General features: G+C 40.2%; 2 protein-coding genes across 5 annotated transcripts in view; both read right to left on the bottom strand.

The window, feature by feature from the left end:
• Positions 1-7,004, bottom strand: part of LOC140737687 (aquaporin-3-like) — a 34,608-nt gene extending 27,604 nt beyond the window's left edge. The window contains exon 1 of the mRNA XM_073064239.1: positions 6,822-7,004. Within this exon, the coding sequence (XP_072920340.1) occupies positions 6,822-6,929 (108 nt within the window). The 5' untranslated portion in view covers positions 6,930-7,004. The remainder of the gene's footprint in view (positions 1-6,821) is intronic.
• LOC140737686 (aquaporin-3-like) overlaps positions 1-25,209 on the bottom strand; it is a 53,517-nt gene that overhangs the window by 3,423 nt on the left and 24,885 nt on the right. The window contains exon 6 of one of the 4 annotated variants that reach the window (XM_073064235.1): positions 23,577-23,935. The exons of 1 other annotated variant lie outside the window; for it this stretch is intronic. In XM_073064235.1, coding sequence (XP_072920336.1) covers positions 23,761-23,935 — 175 coding nt within the window. In that variant the 3' untranslated portion in view covers positions 23,577-23,760. Of the gene's footprint in view, positions 1-23,576; positions 23,936-25,209 lie in introns of those variants that run through there. 2 more of the 4 variants (XR_012101228.1, XR_012101230.1) reach the window with 2 other exon arrangements.

The following is a 25,209-nucleotide window of genomic DNA, read 5'->3' as shown; positions in this document are numbered from 1 at the left end:
AAGGGGGAAGAAGCTTTCTGACTTCTGACCCACCATCCCCCTTGCCTTTTCAGTCCTGATGAAGGGTCTTGGCTTAAAACATCGACTATTTATTCCACTCCATAGATGCTGCCAGACCTGCTGAGTTCCTTCAGCATTTTGGGTGGGTTACTGAAGAGAACTGAGAGCTATGGCTTTTGTAAAGGTTTGAGATTGACCAAGGATGTGGCTTTTCTTTTCCATTCATCTATGCAATCCAGCCAACTCCTTCCAATGGTGTGCATTTGGCTATTTCCACAACAGCACCAGAGCGGACATCCCAGCATTAATGAGACTGAGACAGTGCTGAACCAGGCAGAAGTGCTTGAGTAGGGCCACTAAACAGGACAGAGAAACAGGCCCGGCTTTCTGCGCTGTTCTGCTTTCACGTCAGATCTTCAGGTGCAGAATCAGGCTGGAGATTCCTCCATAGATGCACAATATTTTTCAGGATGTATACAGTCCTGCGTGCTTAGGCAGGCTCTATGAAGTTCAAATCTCTTCAGAAGGCTGCCTGCTGCCTTCCTAAGAAGGTTCCTCATAGAGAAACTATGGAAAGCAAATGAGCGAAGTGCCTTGTCTCTCTCTCTTTCAATCTTTTTATTAATATTTAGAATATTATGAATGAGATACAATTCAAATAATGGTAAGGGATTACAAATATATAGACTCCCATTATACATAAAGAAATACATAAACAATGAATACAGCATAAGTAAGTTTCCCAAAACATAAACCATATAGTATATATATGAACAAGGTAAGTTTAGATATTCCATAATATATAGTATAAAAAAGAGAAAAAAAAATCTATCTAAGAAAGTTAGCTAATCTACTAATCTAGTATCAAGAAAAAGAAAAAAAAACAAAGAAGAAAAAAAAACTAAAAAAAACTTTTAAAAAAGAGAAAAAAAAAGGGCTGTTCATAGTATCTCACGAGCATACATAAACATCAATGACGTCAACTCCGATCCTCTCAACATACATACGATTAAAGCTGAAAAAAAACCGATAAGCCTGGCACAGGGCCATTACATCATATAAAAATATTGAATAAATGGTCTCCATATCTTTTCAAATTTAATAGAAGTATCAAATACAGCACTTCTAATTTTTTCTAAATTTAGACATAACATAGTTTGAGAAAGCCAATGAAATACCGTGGGAGGATTAATTTCCTTCCAATTCAACAAAATAGATCTTCTAGCCATCAAAGTGAGAAAAGCAATCATTCGACAGGCGGAAGGAGATAAGTGAAGTAAGTCCATCATCGGTAAACCAAAAATTGCGGTAATAGGATGGGGTTGTAAATCAATGTTCAATACCGCCGAAATAATATCAAAAATATCTTTCCAATATTTTCTCAAAAGTGGACATGACCAAAACATATGAGTTAAAGAGGCGATTTCTAATTGACATCTGTCACAAATAGGGTTTATATGAGAATAAAAATGAGCTAATTTATCCTTGGACATATGGGCCCTATGTACAACCTTAAATTGTAATAATGAATGTTTGGCACATATAGATGATGTATTAACTAATTTAAGAATTCTATCCCAATTCTCAATAGGAATAATAAGATTAAGTTCTCTTTCCCAATCATTTTTGGTCTTATCAAAGGGCACTGAACGTATCTTCATAATTATATTATAAAGTTTTGATATAAGCCCTTTTTGAAAAGGGTTTAATTCAAACAAACTTTCCAAAGTATCTGAAGACAGAGAATTTGGGAACGAAGGAAGTACCGTACTTAAAAAATGCCTAACCTGTAAGTATCTAAAAAAATGAAATCTAGGCAAATTATATTTATTAGCTAGTTGCTCAAAGGACATAAAACAGTTGTCCAAAAATAAGTCGGAAAATCTTAATAATCCCTTAGTTTTCCAAGCCAAAAAAGCATGATCTATAATTGAGGGGTGGAAAAAACAATTAGATACAATAGGACTATTTAACACGAATTGAGTCAACCCGAAAAATTTCCGAAATTGAAACCATATACGTAAGGTATATTTAACTATCGGGTTGTCAATTCGCTTCGGCAATTTAGAAAGAACAAAAGGGAGAGATGTCCCTAAGATAGAACCCAGAGCATAAGCAGAAACCGATTTGGTTTCCAAACTCACCCAATGAGGGCCAAAAGGACCATCCCATTCTTTCAACCAACATATCAAATATCTAATATTAACTGCCCAATAATAAAATCTGAAATTGGGTAATGCCAACCCACCATCCTTCTTTGTCTTCTGTAAGTATATTTTACCTAACCTGGGATTTTTATTCTGCCATATATATGAAGAAATTTTTGAATCAACATTAGTAAAAAAGGATTTCGGAATAAAAATTGGTACCGCTTGAAAAACATATAAAAATTTAGGTAAAATAACCATCTTAATAGCATTAATCCTACCTATCAGAGATAAAGATAATGGTGACCACTTAGTAAACAAACCTTTAATTTGATCAATTAAGGGTAAAAAATTAAACCGAAATAATTCTTTATGGTTTTTGGTAATTTTAATCCCTAAATAAGTAAAAGAATCATTAGCTAATTTAAAAGGTAAAATACCATAATTTGGGACCTGTCTATTCAAAGGAAACAATTCACTCTTATTAAGATTTAACTTATACCCAGAAAACTCACTAAATTGAGCCAACAATGATAAGACTGCTGGAATAGATTTCTCAGGATTAGAGATGAATAATAATAAATCGTCTGCATATAAAGATACCTTATGAATATCTGTTCCACGATTAATACCCAAAATATCCTGTGATTCTCTGATGGCAATTGCCAAAGGTTCTAAAGCGATGTTAAATAGTAATGGACTAAGAGGACAACCTTGTCTAGTGCCCCGAAATAAACGAAAAAATGGAGATCTTTGATTATTAGTAAACACCGAGGCTACTGGAGTTTGATATATCAGTTTAATCCAAGAAATGAAGGTCGGACTGAAATTAAACTTCTCCAACACGTAAAATAAGTAAGGCCATTCAACTCTATCAAATGCTTTTTCTGCATCTAATGAAATAACACATTCTGAAGTATTATGTGAAGGAGTATAAACAATATTCAATAATCTCCTAACATTGAAAAAAGAATAGCGATTTTTAATAAAACCGGTTTGGTCTTCCGAAATAATTTGGGGTAATACCTTCTCCAACCTAGAAGCCAGCAACTTGGAAAAAATCTTAGAATCCACATTCAATAAAGATATTGGTCTGTAGGATGCACAATCAGTAGGGTCTTTATCTTCCTTCAGTATTAAAGAAATGGAAGCTCTATAAAAAGATTGTGGCAACTTCCCCAATCTAATTGCTTCTTCAAAAACCTTGCATAGCCAAGGAGATAGAGTATCAGAAAAACATTTAAAAAATTCTACTGTATACCCATCTGGACCTGGTGCTTTCCCAGAATTCATTGAGGAAATAACCCCTTTAATTTCCGCATCCGTAAACGGAGTATCTATTACTGAAAGATCATCAGATGATAGTTTTGGAAAATTCAATTTCCCGAGAAAATCACACATGGTATTATGATCCTGAGGGAATTCAGATTTATACAGGGAGGTATAAAAGTCTTGAAAAGACTTATTTATGTCATCATGGTTAACTGTCAAATCCCCATTCTGCTGTCGAACCTTAGTAATCTGGCGTTTAACTGAAACATTCTTCAGCTGACTAGCTAACAGTTTTCCTGATTTATCACTATGTATATAGAAATCAGATCTGGTTTTCATTAATTGATTTTCTATCGGAGATGTAAGTAATAAACTATGTTCCATTTGAAGTTCAACCCTTTGTTTATAAAGTTCCATGCTAGGAGTAGTCGAATATTTCTTGTGCCTTGTCTCAATTGCAAGGGTTTCAGCAAAGAGATCTAAACTGATGGCATGGGTTATTGTGAATGACACCATATTGCCAACTACAGAGGGATTTTTGTCACAACACAGCTGTTTCAATGTGTGTGTTACCTCTGTTGTTTCAATTTTGCCTTCAGACTAGCCAGCATCTTATTTTGATTCCGATCTTCACCTAAAAGATCACTCCTACAGATAGAACCATTCCACCAGCACCACTAATACCAATCCTTCCACAACCCATAGTCTTCGCTACGTACGGGTGTCATTTACTATTCATGAACGGACATTACACTGGGTCATGTCAGCTTGTGATTTTCTGTGGGGTTTTATTGCTGGTCATCACACTCTGCTAGAAGTAGGAAATCTGGGAATGACACCTGCAGAATTTGAGAAGAAATTCCTCTCAGACCATGTGCAGGCAGATGGGATTAATTTGGATTAGCTTCATTGTAGCGTAGACAAAGGGCCTGCTCTGTGCTGTACTGTTGCATGTTCTAAATGAGCAGAGTGGCAGCCATTTTATGTGAATGCCTGAACGTGCATCCATTTGTTCTCTTTCATCAGTCACTGAGGCTGTCCTGGCATTATTTTTATGTAAAGCCGTAAGGAAGTCCACTGTAAATTCCAAGCATCTTGGCAGCAATAACTCTAACGTTAGTATCAAATAAGAGGTTTATAAGATGATAAGAGGCATAGGTTGAGTGGAGAGCCTGCACCATTTTCCCAGGGTGGAAATGGCTACTACAAGAGGACATACTTTTAAGGTGATTGGAGGAAAGTGTAGGAGGGATGTCAGGGGTAGGTTTTTTTCCCCACAGAGAGTGGTGAGCACATGGAATGCACCACCGGGGTAAGCACAATATCATAAGACCAGAAGACATAGGAGGAGAATTAGGGCATTCGGCCCATTGGGTTTGATCTGCCATTTTATCATGGCTGATTTATTATCACTCTGGGCATCACCAGGGTCTGTACTGCACCGTACTTCTCTATTCTCATGATCTAATATTGCCCCGTTCAGTGCAACTGTTGCATTTCATTGCTGTTGTTCAGCGAAGCTGTCAGTTTTGACTTGTTGTAAAATCTATTGCATCTTACCTGGCATGGCTTCTGTCAACAGATCAGTCACTGTGTGTCGGGGGAATCATGATTCAATAACCCAGCACTATAGTGTATCTGCAGTTTGAAGACCTGTGATCTTGGAATCACATTACCGAAACCCACATCATTATCCTATAGATGTAACAATCAGCCAGAACATTTAAAGGCAAAATTAACTTTCCCCATATTGTAAAAAGAAACTAGTATTATTATTTATTTTTTTATTATGGATATATAGTACTGAATGGGCACTTCTGGCCCTTTGAGCAATGTTGCCTTGCAATCCCTCAATTTAATCTGACCCTAACTGCGGGACAACTTACAATGACCAATCAACTGACTGTCTTGTACTTTGGACTGTGGAAGGTAACTGAAACACCTGGATGAACCTCACACAGTCTCGGGGGAAATGTACAAACTCCTTACAGGCAGAATTGAACCTGGGTCACCCGTACTGTAAAGCATTGTGCTAACCACTATACTATCGTGCCAACCCATTAATTCACATCTGGGAAGAACTCTACATTGGGAGATATTCAATAAATACATGAAGACACATTGCCAACAATCCCTTTCCCCTCTCATTTGCCACCTAACCCGCTGAGTTCCTTCAGGAGACCCTGATTGCTTTTGATGAATATATATGTGAGTCTTAATGAGGGGTCTGGGCCCAAAATGTTGATTGTTTATTCATTTCCAGAGATGCTGCCTAACCTGCTGAGTTTCTCCAGCATTTTGTGCCTGTTGCACTGGATTTCCAGCATCTGCAGAAGCTCTTGTGTTTTTGATGAATATATGGTGGTTTGTTCGAATAAACTCTTCTAGAAACTAGAATAAGTAATCTAACAATAAATAGAATAAGTATCCAAACCACATGAATCCTGAGATTGCCACCATTTGTTCAAATATCCCAAAGTTTAGACAAAATATTCATATATGTATTTGTAAAATGAGCTGTAGCCAAAACAATGTTATTTGTACTGCTAGAGAATGTTAGTTTATATTGTACATTTGCTAACTTTTTCATTATTTACATCTTATTTATCTGCAATAATAATGCATACTTCTAAAATCTGAAGCTGTCTGGTATTTATTAATAATCCTTTGACATATTTTAACAAAATTTGTTTCAGATCTGATTGATTAACATGGAATATAATCACAGGAAAACATTAATTCTAGTTATCAAATAAGTTTGCAATCTAATGAAGGATTTCTAAGTATTTCAACGAAGCAATACATTTATTTGATTTCTTTCAAAAACAGCTGAAATGAAATATCGCAGAAGAAACAACAGTATGAAAATTGCCACTCAAAGTCTATTTTCCCTTCACCAACTTATTTGCATTCTCCAATTGAGTTCCATAAAATGTCTAAAGTACCAAAATGCCAGAATTTGTTTTTTTTTAGTATGTTAAACTCTTCTGTTTAAAAGTTTAACAAAAATTATCCCTCCCTCCAAATGTTCAGGTTACCAGAGATGTGAATACCAGAGATCAAACTTTGAGACACTTTGTTTTATGAAGTAATCCTAAATAAGTAAAATGAAAGAGCACAAAATGGCCATAAAACTTTTGTAAAAACACTCATTTTGGAATATTTCAATGATCACAAATAATTTTTTTTCAGGTTAGAAGTGTCAAGGGAATTTGCAAGAACAGTTTCCAGCAACTTTTTTTTTTCTAAATTTCAATTTCTTTTTGCAACGCTTTTTAATTTCCACATTCTAATTTTTACTTTGTGACAAACAACATCAAATGCTATCTTGCAAAAGAGTTACCACAATAATTAAAGTGCTTGACACTGGTACTAAAGAAGAACATAAAGGAAAAAACTTACCACAAGAATTAACGTCCCTAAACATTCCGCAAGACATTGCCTTCCCAACAGATTCTGTATTTTGAATGAATTTTCAAATTTTTTAATCACTGCCTTCTGTTTTTCCATTTTGAATGGAAGATTCAAGGTTTCAGTGGAGTGATCTTGGTGCAAACCCTGAAGCAGTGCAATTGGAAACTACCGGATCTCAGCTCCTGCTTTTAAGTACCTTGGAGTCCTGTGGACACCCTCAGGCTGAACCAGGTAAACACAGTCTTAAAGCAAGAGAGTTTGGAATTTATAGAACAAAACCATATTCAATAGCATATCACTGGATTTGTTCACTGAGCAATGAGTTCATAATATATGCATGCAATCATATCTTAACAGTTCAATGTAGTATACACTAATCTTCAGAGTAATGTTTTGTCTATCATCTGAAACTGCAGTTTCAAAGGAACAAGCTGTTATTCAGATATCCAGATGTACCTCATGGCTGCACCATAAATTCTGATTATACATGGGCTAATTTACAAGCTGTCACTTACACCAAAACCCATAAAAAATAAGTATTGCTTAAGAAAATTACCTTGGAAGAAATCAGATTTTTTAAAGGTTAGCTTTATTTGTCACATGAACATTGAAACTGTGAAATGTGTCATTTCTGCCAATGACCAACACGTCAAGTCAAGTCACTTTTATTGTCATTTCGACCATAACTGCTGGTACAGTACATAGTAAAAATGAGACAACGTTTTTTTCAGGACCATGGTGTTACATGCTGAGGATGCACTGGAGACAGCCCATAAGATTGCCATGTTTCCAGCACCAAAATAGTATGCCCACAGAATCATGGACTGTTCATTCTACTCCCATCAGGCAACTGGAGAAGCACTACACCAGGACCACCAGACTCAAAAGCAGTTACTTTCCAAAAGCAGTAAAGCTGATTAACACCTCCATGCACTAATGCAACCCTCCATACCCCTAACCACCACTACTTTATCATTTCCTGTCAGTCATCCTATAGATAATTGATCTATGCATATAAGCTATTTATACTTATTGTGATTTTTTTAAATCATTGTTCTTTATGTTAGTGTGTCTTTTACATACTTCATCAGATCCAAATTAACATTTGCATACTGGAAATAACACCAAACAGTCTTGAATCTTGAACCTCATGAAGAAATACATCATTACTGTAATTACATTCACTCAAAACCATTATAATAACAGACCTACGTGGATTTATTCCAGCAAAGCCTTAGTTTTACAACTCCCATCCTGGTGTTCAAATTCCTCCATGGCCTCACCCCTACTCTTGTATCTCCAGTTCAATAACATCTGTACTCCACTCGTGCCTGTCTTTGCCATCCCCAGTTTGAATCACTCCACCAAGGCAGCTACAGTGTTATTCCCTCTTAAAAGCCATCTAACCTCAACATTGAATGTAATGCAGCACAGTACAGGCCCTTTGACCCACAATGTTGTGCCAACCCTTTAACCTACTCCAAGGTCAATCTAAATCTTCCCTCTCACATAGCCCTCCATTTTGTCTTCCATCCATTTACCCATCTAAGAGTCTCTTAAATGTCCCTCATGTGTACCACCATGCCGGCAGACCACTACTCTCACCTTCAAATCTGTGTTTAAAAAATATCTCTGACATCACGTCCCTAAACTCTCCTTCAAACACCTTAAAATTACATCCGCTTTTATTAGCCATTTCCACTCTGGAAAATAGTCTCTGGCTATCTATGCCTCTTACCACATTCACCTCTATCAGGTCACCTCTCATCTTCCTTCGCTCCAAAGAGAAAAGCCCAAGCTTACTAACCTATCCTCATAAGATGTCCTCTAATGCAATCAGCATTCCAGTAGTTCTCCTCTGCAACCTCTCTAAAGCTTCCATATCCTTCCTATAATGAGGCAACCGGAACAGAGTACTCCAAATAAAACCTCACCTTTTGACCAAGTTTTTGGTCTTCAGTCTCTTTATGAGGCTACAGGCTGAAACTTCAATTTAATGCTCACGTAAATCATTTTGCAGTGTACGTAGTTCATTGTAAGTGTTACATTAGTGCAAGTTAACATTGTAATGCTTGATATTTCAAGGTAAATGATCATACACTGTTTGGCAAGGTTCAGGTACAGGTGTATTGACCATAAGACCATAATTCGTAAGAACAGAATTAGGCCTTTCAGTCTGTCGAGTCTCCATCATGGCTGGTTTATTATCACTTTCAACCTTATTCTCCTGTCTTTTCCCCATAACCTTTGGCACTCAACTATTCAGGAACCTATCAACCTCCGCTTTAAATATACCCAATGACTTGGCCTCCACAGCCATCTGCAGCAATGAATTCCATTGATTCACTACCCTCCGGATAAAGAAATTCCTCCTCATCTCTTTCTGAACAGACATCACTCTATTCTGTCATTGTACCCCCCTGGTCCTAGGCTCACCCACAATAGGAAACATTCTCTCCACATCTATTCTATCTAGGCCTTTCAATATCCAATAAGATTCAATGAGATCTCCCCTCATTCTTCTAAATTCCAGTGAGTACAGGCCCAGAGCCATCAAATGCATCTTATACTTTAACCCTTTCATTCCTGGAATCACTTGTGTAACCCCTCTGCACCTCTCCAATACGACTACATTTTTTAGATAACAGCATTCCAAGTGCAGTCTGACCAATGCCTTATAAAGCCTCAGCATTACATTCTTGCTATTATATTTGAATTTTCTTGAAATGAATGCTAACATCGCATTTGCCTTCCTTACCTCCAACTTAACCTTTAGGGAATCCTGAACCTCTGATTTTTGGATTTTCTCCCTGTTCAGAAAACTGCCTAAAACTTTATTCCTTCTACCAAAGTGCATGACCATACTCTTCCCTACACTATATTACATCTGCCAGTTCTTTGCTCATTCTCCCAATCTGTTTAAGTCCTTCTGCAGACTCCCTGCTTCCTCAACACTACCTGCCCCTCCACCTGTCTTCATATCATCCACAAACTTGGCCACAAATTCATCAATTCCATCATCCAAATCATCAACATATAACACAAAAAGAAGTGGTCCCAACACTGACCCTTGCAGAACACCACTAGTCACCAACAACCAAATAGAAAAGTCCTCCTTTATTCCAACTCTTTGTCTCCTGCCAGTCAGCCAATATTTTCTCCATGCTAGTATCTTTCCTGTAATACCATGGACTCTTGTTAAGCAGATTTGGCACCTTGTCAAAGACCTTTTGAAAATCCAAATAAACAACATCTACTGATTCTCCTTTGCCTATCTTACCTGTTATTTTCTCAAATTCCAACAGATTCATCAGGCAAGATTTCACGTTAAGGAAACCATGCTGACTTTGACCCATTTTATTATATGCCTACAAGTACCTCAAAACCTCATCCTTCATAACAGACTCCAACATCGGCAGAATGCAATCAGCACGAGAGGTCGCTCGTGTTGACGCAGCCCAAGATTTAAAAAGAGCTTTTATGCTTTCGACAATTTTTGGCAGGATGCAATCAATGTAAGAGGTCATTTGTTGGCAACACAGAACAACGTTTCAAAAGGGCTCTGGTGCTTTTGCCTCTTTTCAGTGGACTGCAACCAGCGTGGGAGGTTGTTTGTTGGTGACACAGCACAGGGTTTAAAAATAGTTCCTGAACTGTCACTCTTTTCAACAGTTGCAATCAGTGCAGGGCCAATAAAAGTAAAGAGAGGTGTAAGTGGAGTGGCCATTTTTGAAGGCCAGTGTTACTGTGGTCAAACTTTGGCTCAATAGGCTTCAGCAGGAACAGGCTTGGGCAAGTACAGGCAGAGGTTCTAAATAAGTATGCAAGTAAGTTTCTAGAAAGTTTTTTATTCTGTTAATACATAGCTAATGCACTAAGTCTGGAGATATTGATACATTGTTTGTGTAAAATGTGGGAACTCTGAGAGGCCCCCATTTCCCTGATAGCTAGATTACATCAAGTGTACCAAGTAGCCACTCCTTAGAGACCATGTTAAGAAACTAGAGCTGCAGATGGATGATCTTCGGCTCATATGGGAAAATGAGGAGCTCATAGATAGGAGCTACTGGGAGGTCATCACTCCTATAATCCCCTAAGCTACAGGAGGCAGGTACCTTGGTGACTGTCAGGAGAAGGAAAGAGAATAGTCAGCCAGTGCAGAGTATTCCTATAGCCATTCCCCTCAGTCATAAGTACTATATACCACTTTGGATACTGTTCGGAGTGACAACCTATCAGGGCGGAGCCACAGTGACCAGGTCTCTGAGCCTCAGAAGGGAAGGGGGAGAGAGGTGAGCAGTACTATAGAACCATAGAACACTACAGCACAGTACAGGCCCTTCAACCCTCCATGTTGTGCCAACCCATATAATCCTTAAAGAAAAGTACTAAGCCCACACTACCCCATAACCCTCTATTTTTCTTTCATCCATGTGCCTGTCCAAGAGGCTCTTAAATACCCCTAATGTTTTAGCCTCCACCACCATCCCTGGCAAGTCATTCCAGGCACTCACAACCCTCTGTGTAAAAAACTTACCCCTGATGTCTCCCCTAAACTTCCCTCCCTTAATTATGTACATATGCCCTCTGGTGTTTGCTATTGGTGCCCTGGGAAACAGGTACTGACTATCCACCCTATCTATGCCTCTCATAATCTTGTAGACCTCTATCAAGTCCCCTCTCATTCTTCTACGCTCCAAAGAGAAAAGTCCCAGCTCTGTTAACCTTGCTTCATATGACTTGTTCTCCAAACCAGGTAACATCCTGGTAAATCTCCTCTGCACCCTCTCCATAGCTTCCACATCCTTCCTATAATGAGGTGACCAGAATTGAAAACAATACTCTAAGTGTGATCTCACCAGAGATTTGTAGAGTTGCAACATGACCTCTCTACTCTTGACCTCAATCCCCCCTGTTAATGAAGCCTAGCATCCCATAGGCCTTCTTAACTACCCTATCAACCTGCGCAGCGACCTTGAGGGATGTATGGATTTGAACCCCAAGGTCCCATTGTTCATCCACACTCTTAAGTAACCGACCATTAATCCTGTACTCAGTCTTCTGGTTTGTCCTTCCAAAATGCATCACCTCACACTTGTCCAGATTGAACTCCATCTGCCATTTTTCTGCCCAACTCTGCAGCCTGTCTATACTGATTGGGGATTCCATAGTTCAAGGAGCAGAAAGCAGATTATGTGGACATGGAAGAGACTCCAGGATGGCATGTTCCCTCCCAGGTGTCAGGTTCAGGGATGTCTCAGATTGGGTCCACAGCATTCTAAGGAAGGAGGGTGAACAGCCGGAAATCATAGTACATATTGGAAAAGAGAGGAGGTCCTGAAGAGAGAATAGAGAGAAAGCTGAAAAGCAGGATCTCCAGGTTAGTAATCTCTGGATTGCTGTCTGTGCTATGTGCCAGTTAGGGTAAGAATAGGACGATTTGGCAGGTGAATGTGTGACTTAATAATTGGTGCAGGGGGCAGAGGTTCAGATATCTGGATCATTGGGATCTCTTTTGGGGAAGGTATAACCTGTACAAAAAAAACAAGTTACACATGAACCCAAGGGAAGGGGGCAGGCAGGTTTGCCTGAGCTGTGGGGGATGGCTTAAACTAATTTAGCAAAGGGGATGGAAACTGGAGTGACAGGACTGAGGACATGAGCACTTCGTGTACAAATAGATGCAATGTATAGTGAGACAGGGAGGAAAGACAACCAGGTGACAGGGCAAAATTGCAGTCAGTGGGATGAGTTAATGTGTACCAAGGTCAAAATCAGAAAGGGTGATGAATACAAGACTGAAGATGTTATAGAGTATTTGAATGTACACAGTCTACAGAATAAGGTAGATGATCTTGTAGCACAGTTAGAGATTGGTAGGTATAATGTTGTGGGCATCACTGGGTCAAGGCTGAAAGAAGATCATTGCTGGGAGCTTAACGTCCAAGGATACACATTATATCAAAAGAACAGGCAGGTAGGAAGAGGGGGTGGAGTGGCTCTATCGGTAAAAAAATTAAATCAAATCCTTAGAAAGAGGTGACATAGGATCAGAGCATGTATAATCCTTGTGGGTAGAGTTAAGAAACTGCAAGAGTAAAATGACTCCAATGGAAGTTATATACAGGCCCTCGAATAGGAGCCCGGATGCGGGATAGAAATTACAATGGAAGTTGGAAAAGGCATGTAAAAAAGGTATTGGTGTATAATCAATATGCAGGTAGATTGGGATCATCTGGCAGTCGCTGGATCCCAAGCCTACAATTCGGCTCTCGAGAGCAACTTGTGGTTGAACCCACTAGGGGAACACCAAGTTTGGATTGGGTGTTGTGACCCAGATTTGATTGGAGAGCTTAAGGTAAAGGAACCCTTAGCAGACAGTGAATTCAGCCTGCAGTTTGAAAAGAAGTTAAAATTGAATATATTGGTAATACAGTGGAGTAAAGGGAATTACAGAGACATGAGAGAGGAGCTGGCCAATGTTTATTGAAGGGAACACCATCAGAGATGAGAGCAAAACAGCAATGGCTGATGTTTCTGGGGGAAATGCAGAAGGCGCAGGAAAAATACATACATCGCAAAGATGAAGTATTCTAAAGGGAGGATATGGCAATAGTGACTGACAGGGGAAGTCAAAGTCAGCATAAAAGCAAAAGAGAGGGCATATAATATTGCAAAAAATAGTGGGAATGTAGAGTCCTGGGAAGTTTTTAAAAACCTACAGAAGGCAACCAAGGTACTTGGAAGCATATGATAAAATAGGTCAAATTCAGCATGATTTTCTCAAGGGGAAATATTGCCTGACAAGTCTGTTGGGATTCTTTGAGGAAAGCAGTCAGGGATTTTGTTTATTTGGATTTTCAGTAGTCCTTTGACAAGGTGCTGCACAAGATAAGAGTGCATAGTATTACAGGAAAGTTATGATCATGAATAGAAGTTTGGCTGACTGGCAGGAAACAGAGAGTGAGAATGAAGGAGGCTTTTTCTGGTTGCCTGCTAGTAACAAGGGGTGTGCCATGGCGAGACTGCTTCTCTTCACGTTACATGTTAATGATTAGAAGAACTAATTGATGGTTCTGTGGCCAGGTTTGCAGATGATACGAAGGTAGGTGGAGGGGCAGGTAGTGTTGAGGAAGCAGGGAGGCTGCAGAATGACTTAGACAGTTTGGGGAATGGGCAAATAAGCGACAGATGAAATATAGTGTATGGAAATGCATGGCCATGTTAGCATTCGTGTCGAGAGGACTAGAATGCAAAATAAGCATTTAATGCTGAAGCTTTATAAAGCATTGCTCAGAACACCCTTGGCGTATCGTGAGCACTTTTTTGCCCCTTATCTATGAAAACACGTGCTGGCATTGGAGAGAGTCCAGAGGAGGTTCTGGCGAATGATCCCAGGAATGAAGGAATTAATGTATGCAGAGCATTTGATAGCACTGGGCCTGTCGTCCCTGGAGTTTCAAGAATGAGGGCAGATCTCATTGAAACCTATCGAACATTGAAAGGCCTAGATAGAGTGAATTTGGAGAGGATGTTTCCTATAGCAGGGGGAGTCCAGGATCAGCAGGCACAGCCTCAGAATTGAGGGATGTCCATCTTTAGTAGTGAATCTGTGGTAGTGCATCTGTGGAAGCAGCGGTTTATAGGTTCTTAATTAATCAGGGTGTCATAGGTTATGGGGAGAAGGAAGGAGAAAGGGGTTGAGAGGGGTGATAAATCAGCCATAATGGAATGGCAGAGCAGACTAATAGGCCTGTGCCTTATGGTTATATGGTCTTATGATCTTCCCAGTCACTTAAGTTAGGCTAATTTCCTTTCCTCCACCTACCACCTGATGCACCATCAATAAATCTCTGAGACATGAGGCGAGATATCGGCTTTTATTGACTGGAAGAAAGAACAAGCAGCAATTGACCACCATGCTACATCCTGGAGACTGAGGGCAGGGCTCAGGCCCCAATCGCCTTTATACCGGGGTCTTTGGGAGGAGCCACGGTCAGTGGGAAGAGCCACAGGAGCAGTCAGCAGGAGGCGTGCCCAGACAGGTATATGTAGTTCACCACACCTCCCCTAAGGAGTGGCGTGACATTTGCAATTTTCCAGTCCTCCAGAATCATTCCAGAATCTAGGGATTCTTGAAAGATCATTACTAATGCCTCCACAAGCTCTTCAGCTATCTCTTTCAGGCTCGATTTTTTTTCAGCTTTTTAAGTTAGAATATTTTTAAGTAACGTATATGTTCACATCTGAATTTTTGCCAATCAGATGAAGCTTTAACTGTATAATCGAGAAGTGGGAAAGAGTCTATTTTTGGAAATAGAAATTATGCAGCACCTCACTATAATAGTAATTCAAAACTAAATGACATCACCCACATTTTAATTACTCTGCTCTCCGTGTAGAAGCTGCCCTGTTTATCAATCTTTCGTAATGTTGTTACATGGTTCACATTCTGCGGTACTTCTGATATAGAAATCCTTAACACTGTCACGCAAAGGCAAGTACAGGCTGAAACCCTGCCTTCAGGGAGATAGGTATATTCAAGCCCCAGCATTGTCATAGGTGTTGTCTTTCAAAAATCCTTTAAACACAGGCCAAGGCCTAGCTAACAATTACTTCACAAACTTACATAAAATTTGTCCCACTGAAACAAATGTATCTGACTTAATAGAAAATAAAAATTCTGAGAACTGCCATACAGAACAACACTTTGGGAATGAAACAGAAGTATCAGTTAGCTTGAAGATCCTTTTCCAGTTGAGGATGGCTTTTCAGAAACCTCCTTACACCTATTTTATCCAAACTTATCTGTATGTCATTCTTGCCTTTCATTCTTTTCAAAAAGGCAAATCAAATATTCACCATTTTCACTGCTGTTTACAGCTTGACAAACATGTGAATAACTACATTTGTCACGAATTTAGTAGTCATTTAATTTATTTAACAGCATTGAACAGGCCTTTCCAGCCCAACAAGCTGCACCATCCAGAAACCCATTTCCTTAACCCCAGCCTAATCACAAAACAACTCATTTTATTTTATTGAGAAATAGCGCGAAATAAGCCCTTCTGGGCCTCCGAGCCATGTTGCCAAACAATCCCCCAATTTAATCCTAGCCTAACCACAGTACAACTTACAATGACCAGTTAAACTACCAACTGGTACCTCTTTAGACTGCAAGAGGAAACCAGAGGACCTGAAAGAAACCCACATGGTCATGGGGAGAACATATAAACTCCTTATAGGCAGCAGTGTGAATTGAACCCCTTTCTCTGGTATTGTAAAGCATTGTGCTATCCACTACACTACTGACCAATTAACCTACTAACCGGTACATCTTTGAAATGCAGGAGGAAACCAAAGAACCCAGAGGAAACCCACACATTCACATACCAACTCCTTACAGACACCATCAGAACTGAACTCTGAACACCGACGCCCCAAGTTGTAAAAGTATCGCACTAACCACTAGGCTACCGTGGGGCACCAATTCACTGATTGCAAATTGCTTTACAATATCTCAAAGCAACTTAAAAAATCTGGTCCTGTTCTACCTGAAAAATTTTGCAATTATACCTTTTCAGAAAGAGGGCCTTTCAAAAATGAACTTAATAGGCAACTAAGAGTAAACTATTTTGAAGGCTATAAGGAACAAACGCAAGAATGGGAGAATGGAATGAGGCCACTCTCAGGTTAGAGGAGCAACACCTCTTATTCCACCTGTTGGCATGAACATTGAATTCTCTGACTTCCAGTAATTTCTTCTTTCCCCACCCTCCCCACCCATGCCCTACTTAGTTTTTCCATTCCCCAGTCCGACTTCCCTCAAGAAGGAAACTAGATTACAGGTAGGAGGATTGATGGTGTTGTTAAATGATCAAACAGGCTCAAGAAGCTCCCTGGCCTACCTAACTACCATCTCACCTCAACTCCTCACCACAGCCCATCACCTCCCTCTGGTACCCTTCCTCCTTCCTTTTCTTCCATGGCCCACTATCTTCTTCCATGGCTGAAAGAAGATTATAACTGCGAGCTTAACGTCCAAGGATACACATTGTATTGAAAGGACAGGCAGGAAGGCAGAGGGGGTGCCATTACTCTGTTGGTAAAAAAAAAAATGAAATCAAATCATTAGAAAGAGGTGACATAAGGTCAGAAGGTGTTGAATCATTGAGAACAGAGCTAAAGAACTACAAGGGTAAAAAAACCCTGGTAGGCCCCCAAACAGTAGTAAGGGTATGGTCTACAAGTTACAACAGGAGATAGAAATGCATGCCCAAAGGGCAATGTTACAATAGTCATGGGGGAGTTCAATATGCAGGTAGATTGGGAAAAACAGGTTGGTGCTGGATTCCAGGAGGGGGAATTTCTAGAGTGCCTACAAGATTGCTTCTTTAGAGCAGCTTGTGGTTGAGCCCACTGGAGATCAGCTTTTCTGGATTGGCTGTTGTGCAATGAACCAGAATTGATTACAGACCCTAAGGTAAAAGGACCCTTTGGGGTAAGTGATCAGAAGATGATAGAGTCCACCCAGAAATTTGAGAAGGAGAAGCTAAAGTCAGATGTATCGGTATTATAGTGGGGTAAAGGGAATTACAGAGGCATGAAAAAAAGTTGGCCAAAATTGATTGGAAAAGAACACCAGCAAGGATGATGGTAGAGCAGCAATGGCTGGAATTTCTGGAAGCAATTCCAAGGCACAGGGTACATACATCTCAAAGAGTAAGAAGTATTCTAAAGGAAAGACGACACAACCATGGCTAACAAGAAAGTCAAAGCCAGCATAAAAGCCAAAGAGAGGGCATATAACAGAGCAAAAATTAGTGGGAAGTCAGAGGATTGGGAAGCTTTTAAAAACCAATAGAAGGCAACTAAAAAGTCATTAAGAAGGTAAATGAAATTAATGGAATATGAAATTAAGCTAGCCAGTAATATTAAGGAGGAAAAAATATGATGGGTATAGATAGGGTGAATGCAGGCAGGCTTTTTCCACTGAGGTTAGGGGAGAAAAAACCAGAGGGCATGAGTTAAGGGCGAAGGGGGAAAAGTTTAAAGGGAACATTGGGGGGGGGGCTTCTTCACACAGAGTGGTGGGAGTGTGGAATGAGCTGCCAGATGAAGTGGTGAATGCAGGCTCACTTTTAACATTTAAGAAAAACTTGGACAGGTACATGGATGAGAGGTGCATGGAGGGATATGGTCCAGGTGCAGGTCAGTGGGACGAGGCAGAAAAATGGTTCGGCACAGCCAAGAAGGGCCAAAAGGCCTGTTTCTGTGCTGTAATGTTCTGTGATTCTATGGTTCTATGAAAAGAGAGGGGTGAGAGTGGATATCTGACCACTGGAAAACAATGCTGGAGAAGTAGTAATGGGGAATAAGGAAATGGCGGATGAACTGATTAAATACTTTGCGTCAGTCTTCACTGTGGAAGACACTAGCAGTATGGTGGAAGTTCCAGGCGTCGGGGGCCTGAAGGATGAGAAGTTATCATTACTAAAAAGAAAAGGTTCTTGGGAAACTGCAAGGTCTGAAGGGAGATGAGTCACCTGACCAGATGGTGTACACTCTAGGGTTCTAAAAGAGGTGGCCGAAGAGTTTGCAAAGACATTAGTAATGATCTTTCAAGAACCACTAGATGCTGGAATAATTCCAGAAGAGTGGAAAATTGCAAAGTCACTCTACTCTTCAAAAAGGGAGCGAGGCAGAAGAATAGAAACTATAGACCAGTTATTCTGACCTTGGTGGCTGGGAAGGTGTTGGAGTTGATTATCAAGGATGAGACCTCAGGGTACTTGGAGGCACATCATAAAATAGGCCATAGTCAGCATGGTTTCCTCAAGGAAAAGTCTTGCCGGACAAATCTGTTGGAATTCTTTGAAATAACAAGCAGGATTGACAAAGGAGAATCAGTTGATGTTGTGTACTTGGATTATCAGAGGACCTTCGACAAGGTGCCACACATGAGGCTGCTTAACAAGCTATGAGCCCACGGTATTACAGGGAAGATTCTAGTACGGATAAAGCAGTGGTTGATACACAGGAGAAAAGAGTGGGAATAAAGGGAGCCTTTCCTGACTGGCTGCCGGTGACAAGTGGTGTTCTATATGGGTCTGTGTAGAGACCGATTCTCTTTCCCTTATATGTCAATGATTTGGATGATAGAATTGATGGTTTTGTTGCAAAGCTTGCAGACAATATGAAGACAGATGGAGGGGAAATTAGTTTTGAGGAAGTAGAGAGGCTACAGAAGGACAGACAAATTAGGAGAATGGGCAAAGAAATGGCAGATGGAATACCATGCTGGGAAGTGTATGGTCATTCAGTTTGGTAGAAGAAATAAAAAGGTTGACTATTCTCTAAGTGGAGAGAAAATACAATAAACTGAAACACAAAGGGACTTGGGAGTCCTTGGGCAGGACTCCCTGAAGGTTCATTTACTGGTTGATTTTATGGTGAGGAAGGCAAATGCGATATTACATTAATGTCAAGAGGACTAGAAGATAAAAACAAGGATGTAATGTTGAGACTTTATAAAACACTGGTGAGGCCTCACTTGGGAGTACTGTGAGCAGTTTTGGGCCCCTTATCTTAGAAAGGATGTGCTAAAACTGGAGAGGGTTCAAAGGAGGTTCACGAAAATGATTCCAGGTTTGAATGGCTTGCCACATGAAGAGCATTTAATGGCTCTGGGACTGTGTTCACTAGAATTCATATGGATGAAGAATGACCTCATTGACGCCTATTGAATGGGAAAAGGTCTTGACAGGGTGGATGTAGAGAAGATGTTTCCTGTGGTAGGAGAGTCTAAGACCAAAGGACACAGTCTCAGAACAAAGGAACGTCCTTTTAGAACGGAGATGAAGAGGAATTTCTTTAGCCAGAGAGTGGTGAATGTGTGGAATTCTTTACCACAAGCAGCTGTGGAGGCTAAATCTTTATATATATTTAAGGCAGAGGTTGATAGATTCTTGACTGGTCCGGGCATGAAGGGATATGGGGAGAGGGCAGGAAATTGGTGCTGAGAGGAAAATTGGATCAGTCATGATGAAATGGCAGAGCAGACTCGATGTGCCAAGTGGCCTAATTCTGCTCCTATAATCTTACAGCCTTATAGCCTATCAAATTCCTTCTTCTTCAGTCCTTTACCTCTTCAACCTATCACCTCACAGCTTCCTAATTCATTCCCTCCCCTCCCCACCCAACCACCTATCACCTGCCAGCTTGAACTCCTACCCACCCCCACCTTCTTACTCTGGCTTCTTCTCCCTTCCTCTCCAGTCCTGATGAAGGATCTCAGCCCAGAACATCAATTGCTTATTCTTCTCCATCGATGCTACCTGACCTGCTGACAGCCTCCAGCATTTTGTTGCTCTGGGAAGATGTGATTAACAGGTCTGGTCCAGAAAGAATAGATGGGCAAAATAGCCTCTTCCTGTGCTGTTCAAATCTTTGGTTCTTTCACATGATTATAAAAGCTATCTCTGTACACACTACTAAAGCAGCAAAGAAAGTGTTTAAGCTGTAGCTTCTTTAAAACGAACAAGATATATGTTCTGTTGGCACCATCAAGTGGCCAGATGTCACAGGAAAATTTCACCAGCTAATCTGCAATCTAGCAAAGCTTCCCTGTTCAGTCCCAAACAAATGAAAATTGGCTTCAAGGTGAGTGAAGGAAAGTTTAGCGGAGATGTCAGAAATAGGAGTTTTACACAGAGAGTGGTGGACACTGATATGATAGGGACAGTCTTAGATAGGACGTGGATGTACTGTAGGAGAACTGGAGAGTTCTGGCCTGTGTAGGAACACAGGGCTAATTGATCATGCAGTAGGTTTATATAGATTGGCACAATATCATGGATTGAAGGGCCCGTTCTATTCTATGCAGCTGTATATTAAACCTTGATACCTCTCAATTATTGGACTTTGGAACGTAGCAGTCCACAACATCCTGACATCAACAGTTACTTGCACTGCGCAACCTGCAAGTCTCAAGCAGAGCAAAGGGTATTTGGGAAGGGGTGTGGAGTACACACTCTGATTCAATGGCAATGGTTGAGAATTTTGAGTTCCTAGATGTAAAAATCACCAACAGTTTGTCCTGGTCCAGCCACATGTGCACTACAGCCAAAGAGGCACATCAATGCCTCTACTTTTCCAGGAGGTTAAGGAAATTCAGCATGTCCCCCCATGCATAACACTTTAAATCTTTGTTTTTGTAATATGCACATCAAGCAAATACAAACCAACTTAGGAAACACCAGTAGTGTTATACTGTTTACTTTTAACTTGTGTCATAAATGCACCTTGTGCTAAATGTCAATCTTCTGGAATATAATTTATTATTGTTAATTTATTTGTGGTAATATTACTGTATATGTTGTGTGTGAGTTATATGTACTGTGTTGTGCACTTTGGCCCAGAGGAATGTTGTTTTGTTTGGCTGTATATGTACATTATATATATAAAGCATATGGCTGAATGACAATAAGCCTATACTGAGTCCATTTGCCCACATTTAGACCATATCTTTCTATGTCTTGCCTATTTAAAAGTCTGTCTAAATACCTCTTGGGCATACTAATTATATCTGCTTCCACCACCACCTCTGGCAGTGTTTTGTAGATGTCAACCATTATATGTTTAATAAAGAAAACTACTCCCAAGTTTAAAAATGCAAATACGAAGAAATCTGCAGAATCTGGAAATTCAAGCAACACACTCAAAATGCTGGTGGAACGCAGCAGGCCAGGCAGCATCTATGGGAAGAAGTACAGTAGATATTTCGGGCCGAGACCTTTCGTCAGTGTATTTTTTGATGTTTCGATGTACATGTGACAAATAATGCTAACCTTTATCTTTATCTCTGTGACGGAAAGCACTCAGTAAATGCACTCCTTACACAGGCCCATTTACGCACACACAAACATTTCTTGTCATTCTGTTATCGTTGTGCTGAGAGTGCGTACTTCAATGTTTTCCCTAGTATGTCCTCAAAATGGGTCCCAAACCAAGCTGGTGCGCTCCAGTTGATTTTTGGTGCCTTTCCCGCCATACACAGCAGAATATTCCATTTCTTTAATAATGGGGTTGTGTAAATGTTGCTGTATCCCTTATTTAAAGTAGATGATACTGTTTATTTTGTAACGTGACTACGTTGTGGGGTGCATCATATTCTAATTCATGTGTAGTCTTAGTAAACTCTGTAGTTAATGAAAGATGATATGTCCTAGTGCTCAGTAAAAAGGAGCTCATCGCCTTCTGGAAGGGAGAGCGATAGGGCCTGCCATGGACAGGGACAGTACAAAGCTATTATTATGTTTACTGGTAGATATCTTTTTGTAAATATTGACAGTTTTCACTAAGCTTTATAAGCTTGATTTTTGACGCATCTAATAAACGCCCTTGCACTGAAGTGCTAAGCAACTCCGGCCATTTGTTCTTTGGTTATAACCCATGTATCTAACAAGCTCTTTATAAAAGTAACCCCAGTATTTTCATACAATACAATGTGGTTAGGGTCACACACTTGCTCTGCTGATGTATACCTCTATTGTTACTGCTCAGTAAACTAAGTTGCTGAAATACAGACTTTATCTAGCACCAACACTGCGTTCTGCATTAGTTTAATCCATTCCAAATAAGATGTACAAAAACTTAGAGTATTGTGTTCAATTCTGGTCACCTCATTACAGGAAGGATGTAGAAGCTATGGAGAGGGTGCAGAGGAGATTTACCAGGATGTTCCCTGGTTTGGAGAGCAAGTCATAAGAAGCAAGGTTAGCAGAGCTGGGACTTTTCTCTTTGGAGCGTAGAAGGATGACAGGGGACTTGATAGAGGTCTACAAGATTATGAGAGGCATAGATAGAGTGGATAGTCGGTACCTGTTTCCCAAGGCACCAAAAGCAAACACCAGAGGGCATATGTACAAAATTAAGGGAGAGAAGTTTAGGGGAGACATCAGGGGTAAGTTTTTTACACAGAGGGCTGTGAGTGCCTGGAATGGTGGTGGAGGCTAAAACATTAGGGGTATTTAAGAGCCTCTTGGACAGGCAAATGGATGAAAGAAAAATAGAGGGTTATGGGGTAGTGTGGGTTTAGGACTTTTTTTAAGGATTATATGGGTCGGCACAACATGGAGGGCTGAAGGGCCTGTACTGTGCTGTAGTGTTCTATAGTTCTATCATTATACATTCAGAAATACCAAAAATTTGGAGAGATTGATTGCCTGCCATATTTTAATACCTTTCATCTAGTATTAGAAAGTTATAACAATGAGCACATCTTCACAGAACACCGTCGCAGGAAAGCAGCATCCATCATCAGGGACCCCCACCATCCATGCCATGCTCTCTTCTTTCTGCTGCCATCCAGGAGCCCCAAGTGCCCACTCCAACCGGTTCAGGAACAGTTATTACTCCTCAACCATCAGGCTCTTGAACCAGAGGGGATAACTTCCCTCAGCTCAACACTGAACAGATTTCACAACCTATGTACTCACTTTCAAGGACTCTGCAACTCGTGTTCTTGATTGTTATTGCTTATTTATTATTATTATTATGATTATTATTATTATTATTATTATTCTGTGTCTTTTTCTTTTTTGTACTTGCACAATTTTGTGTCTTTTTCACATTGGCTGTCCATTTTTGTGTGCAGTTTTTCACTGATTATATTGTGTTTCTTTCTATTTACTATGAAAATGAATCTCAAGATGAGATATATGTACTTTGACAAAAATGAAGTTTGAACTTCTAACTTTTAAATTTTATTCTGTGACTAATAAAATGGTTGAAGGTATACGTAACATGTGAAAAGAAACGCGATATTCAAAGAGACCATCGTAATATTGCTGGAAATAAACAACTGTAAAATTTGCTGAAGATTCTTAAAACAAATTCTTCAGAGGATACGTGCAGTGTCCATTCATCAACAGCTTCCGCCTGTTTTCAGGCTCAGGGGTTTTACGTTTTGTTCTGCTTCGGTGGAGCAGCCACTTCTTGTGTCAACCCGTAATCCAACAATGAACTGGTACATCAAAACACCCAAAGCAGCTCCAATGATCGGGCTGACAAGTGGAATCCAAAACCAATAGCTTCCAGCGCTGAAGGTCAAAGAGGAACAATGGATCAATAACACTAAATGAGCAAACACTACCACAACACACTTCAGTTTGTTAATGTCTTAGCACAGCTATAGAAGCAATGCAACAGGTCAGCAAGTTATGTCAACAGCACTCCTAACCTTCCGATTTTCACCAGTGAGAGGAGCAAGGCCGCTTCACCCCTTCTTCCTCAGGAGGCTAAAGAAGTTCCACATGTCCCGTCAACCTGAACCTATTTTTAATCGATGCACTATTTTGTCTGGATGAATAATGGCTTGGTATGGCAATTGCTCCGCACATGACCACAAGAAACTGAAGAGGGTGGTGGACACAGCAGATCACAGGAACTTGCCTTCCCGCTATGGACTCTGTCTGTACTGCTTGCTTACTCAGCAAAGCAGCCAACATAATCAAAGACTGACATTTCGTCTCCTCTCCTCTCTTATCAGGTAGAAGATACAAAAGCCTGAAGGCACATACCAACAAGCTCAAGGACAGCTTCTCTCCCACGGTTATTAGACTCTTGAAAAGACCTCCTGTCAAATAAGATGGACTCTTGGCCTCACAATCTATTCATTACGACCCTGCATTTTGTCATTTACATTCACCGCACTTTTTCCGCAGCATTCCCATTGTATTCTGCATTGTTATTGTTTTATCTTACTCCAGTTCAATGCACTGAGTAATCATTTATCTGTAAAAACAGCACGCTATCGTCATAGGGACATGACCAGGCATAGACAATAAGTAGAGAGTCATTAATGCTCTCTATTCAGTTCTACAGTACTATAAGACCATAAGATGTCAGAGCAGAAGTAGGCCATTTGGCCCATTGAGTCTGCTCTGCCATTCAATCATGGGCTGATCCAATTCTTCCGGTCATCCCCACTCCCCTGCTTTCACCCCATGCCCTTTGATGCCCTGGCTAATCAAGAACCTATCAATCTCTGCCTTAAATACACTCAGTGACTTGGCCTCCACAGCCGCTCATGGCAACAAATTCCACAGATTTACCACCCTCTGAAGTAATTTCTCCACATCTCAGTTCTAAAAGGACATCCTTCAATCCTGAAGTCGTGCCCTCTTGTTCTAGAATCCCCTACCATAGGAAATAACTTTGCCATATTTAACCTGTTCAGGCCTTTTAACATTCTGAATATTTCTATGAGATCCCCCCCCCTCATTTTCGTGAACTCCAGGGAATACAGCCCAGAGCTGCCAGATGTTCCTCATACAGTAACCCTTTCATTCCTGGAATCATTGTCGTGAATCTT

The sequence above is a fragment of the Hemitrygon akajei genome, chromosome 13 (genome assembly GCF_048418815.1).
Source record: "Hemitrygon akajei chromosome 13, sHemAka1.3, whole genome shotgun sequence".
NCBI classification, from domain to species: Eukaryota; Metazoa; Chordata; class Chondrichthyes; order Myliobatiformes; family Dasyatidae; genus Hemitrygon; species Hemitrygon akajei.
This window is presented reverse-complemented; position numbering and strand designations above follow the sequence as displayed.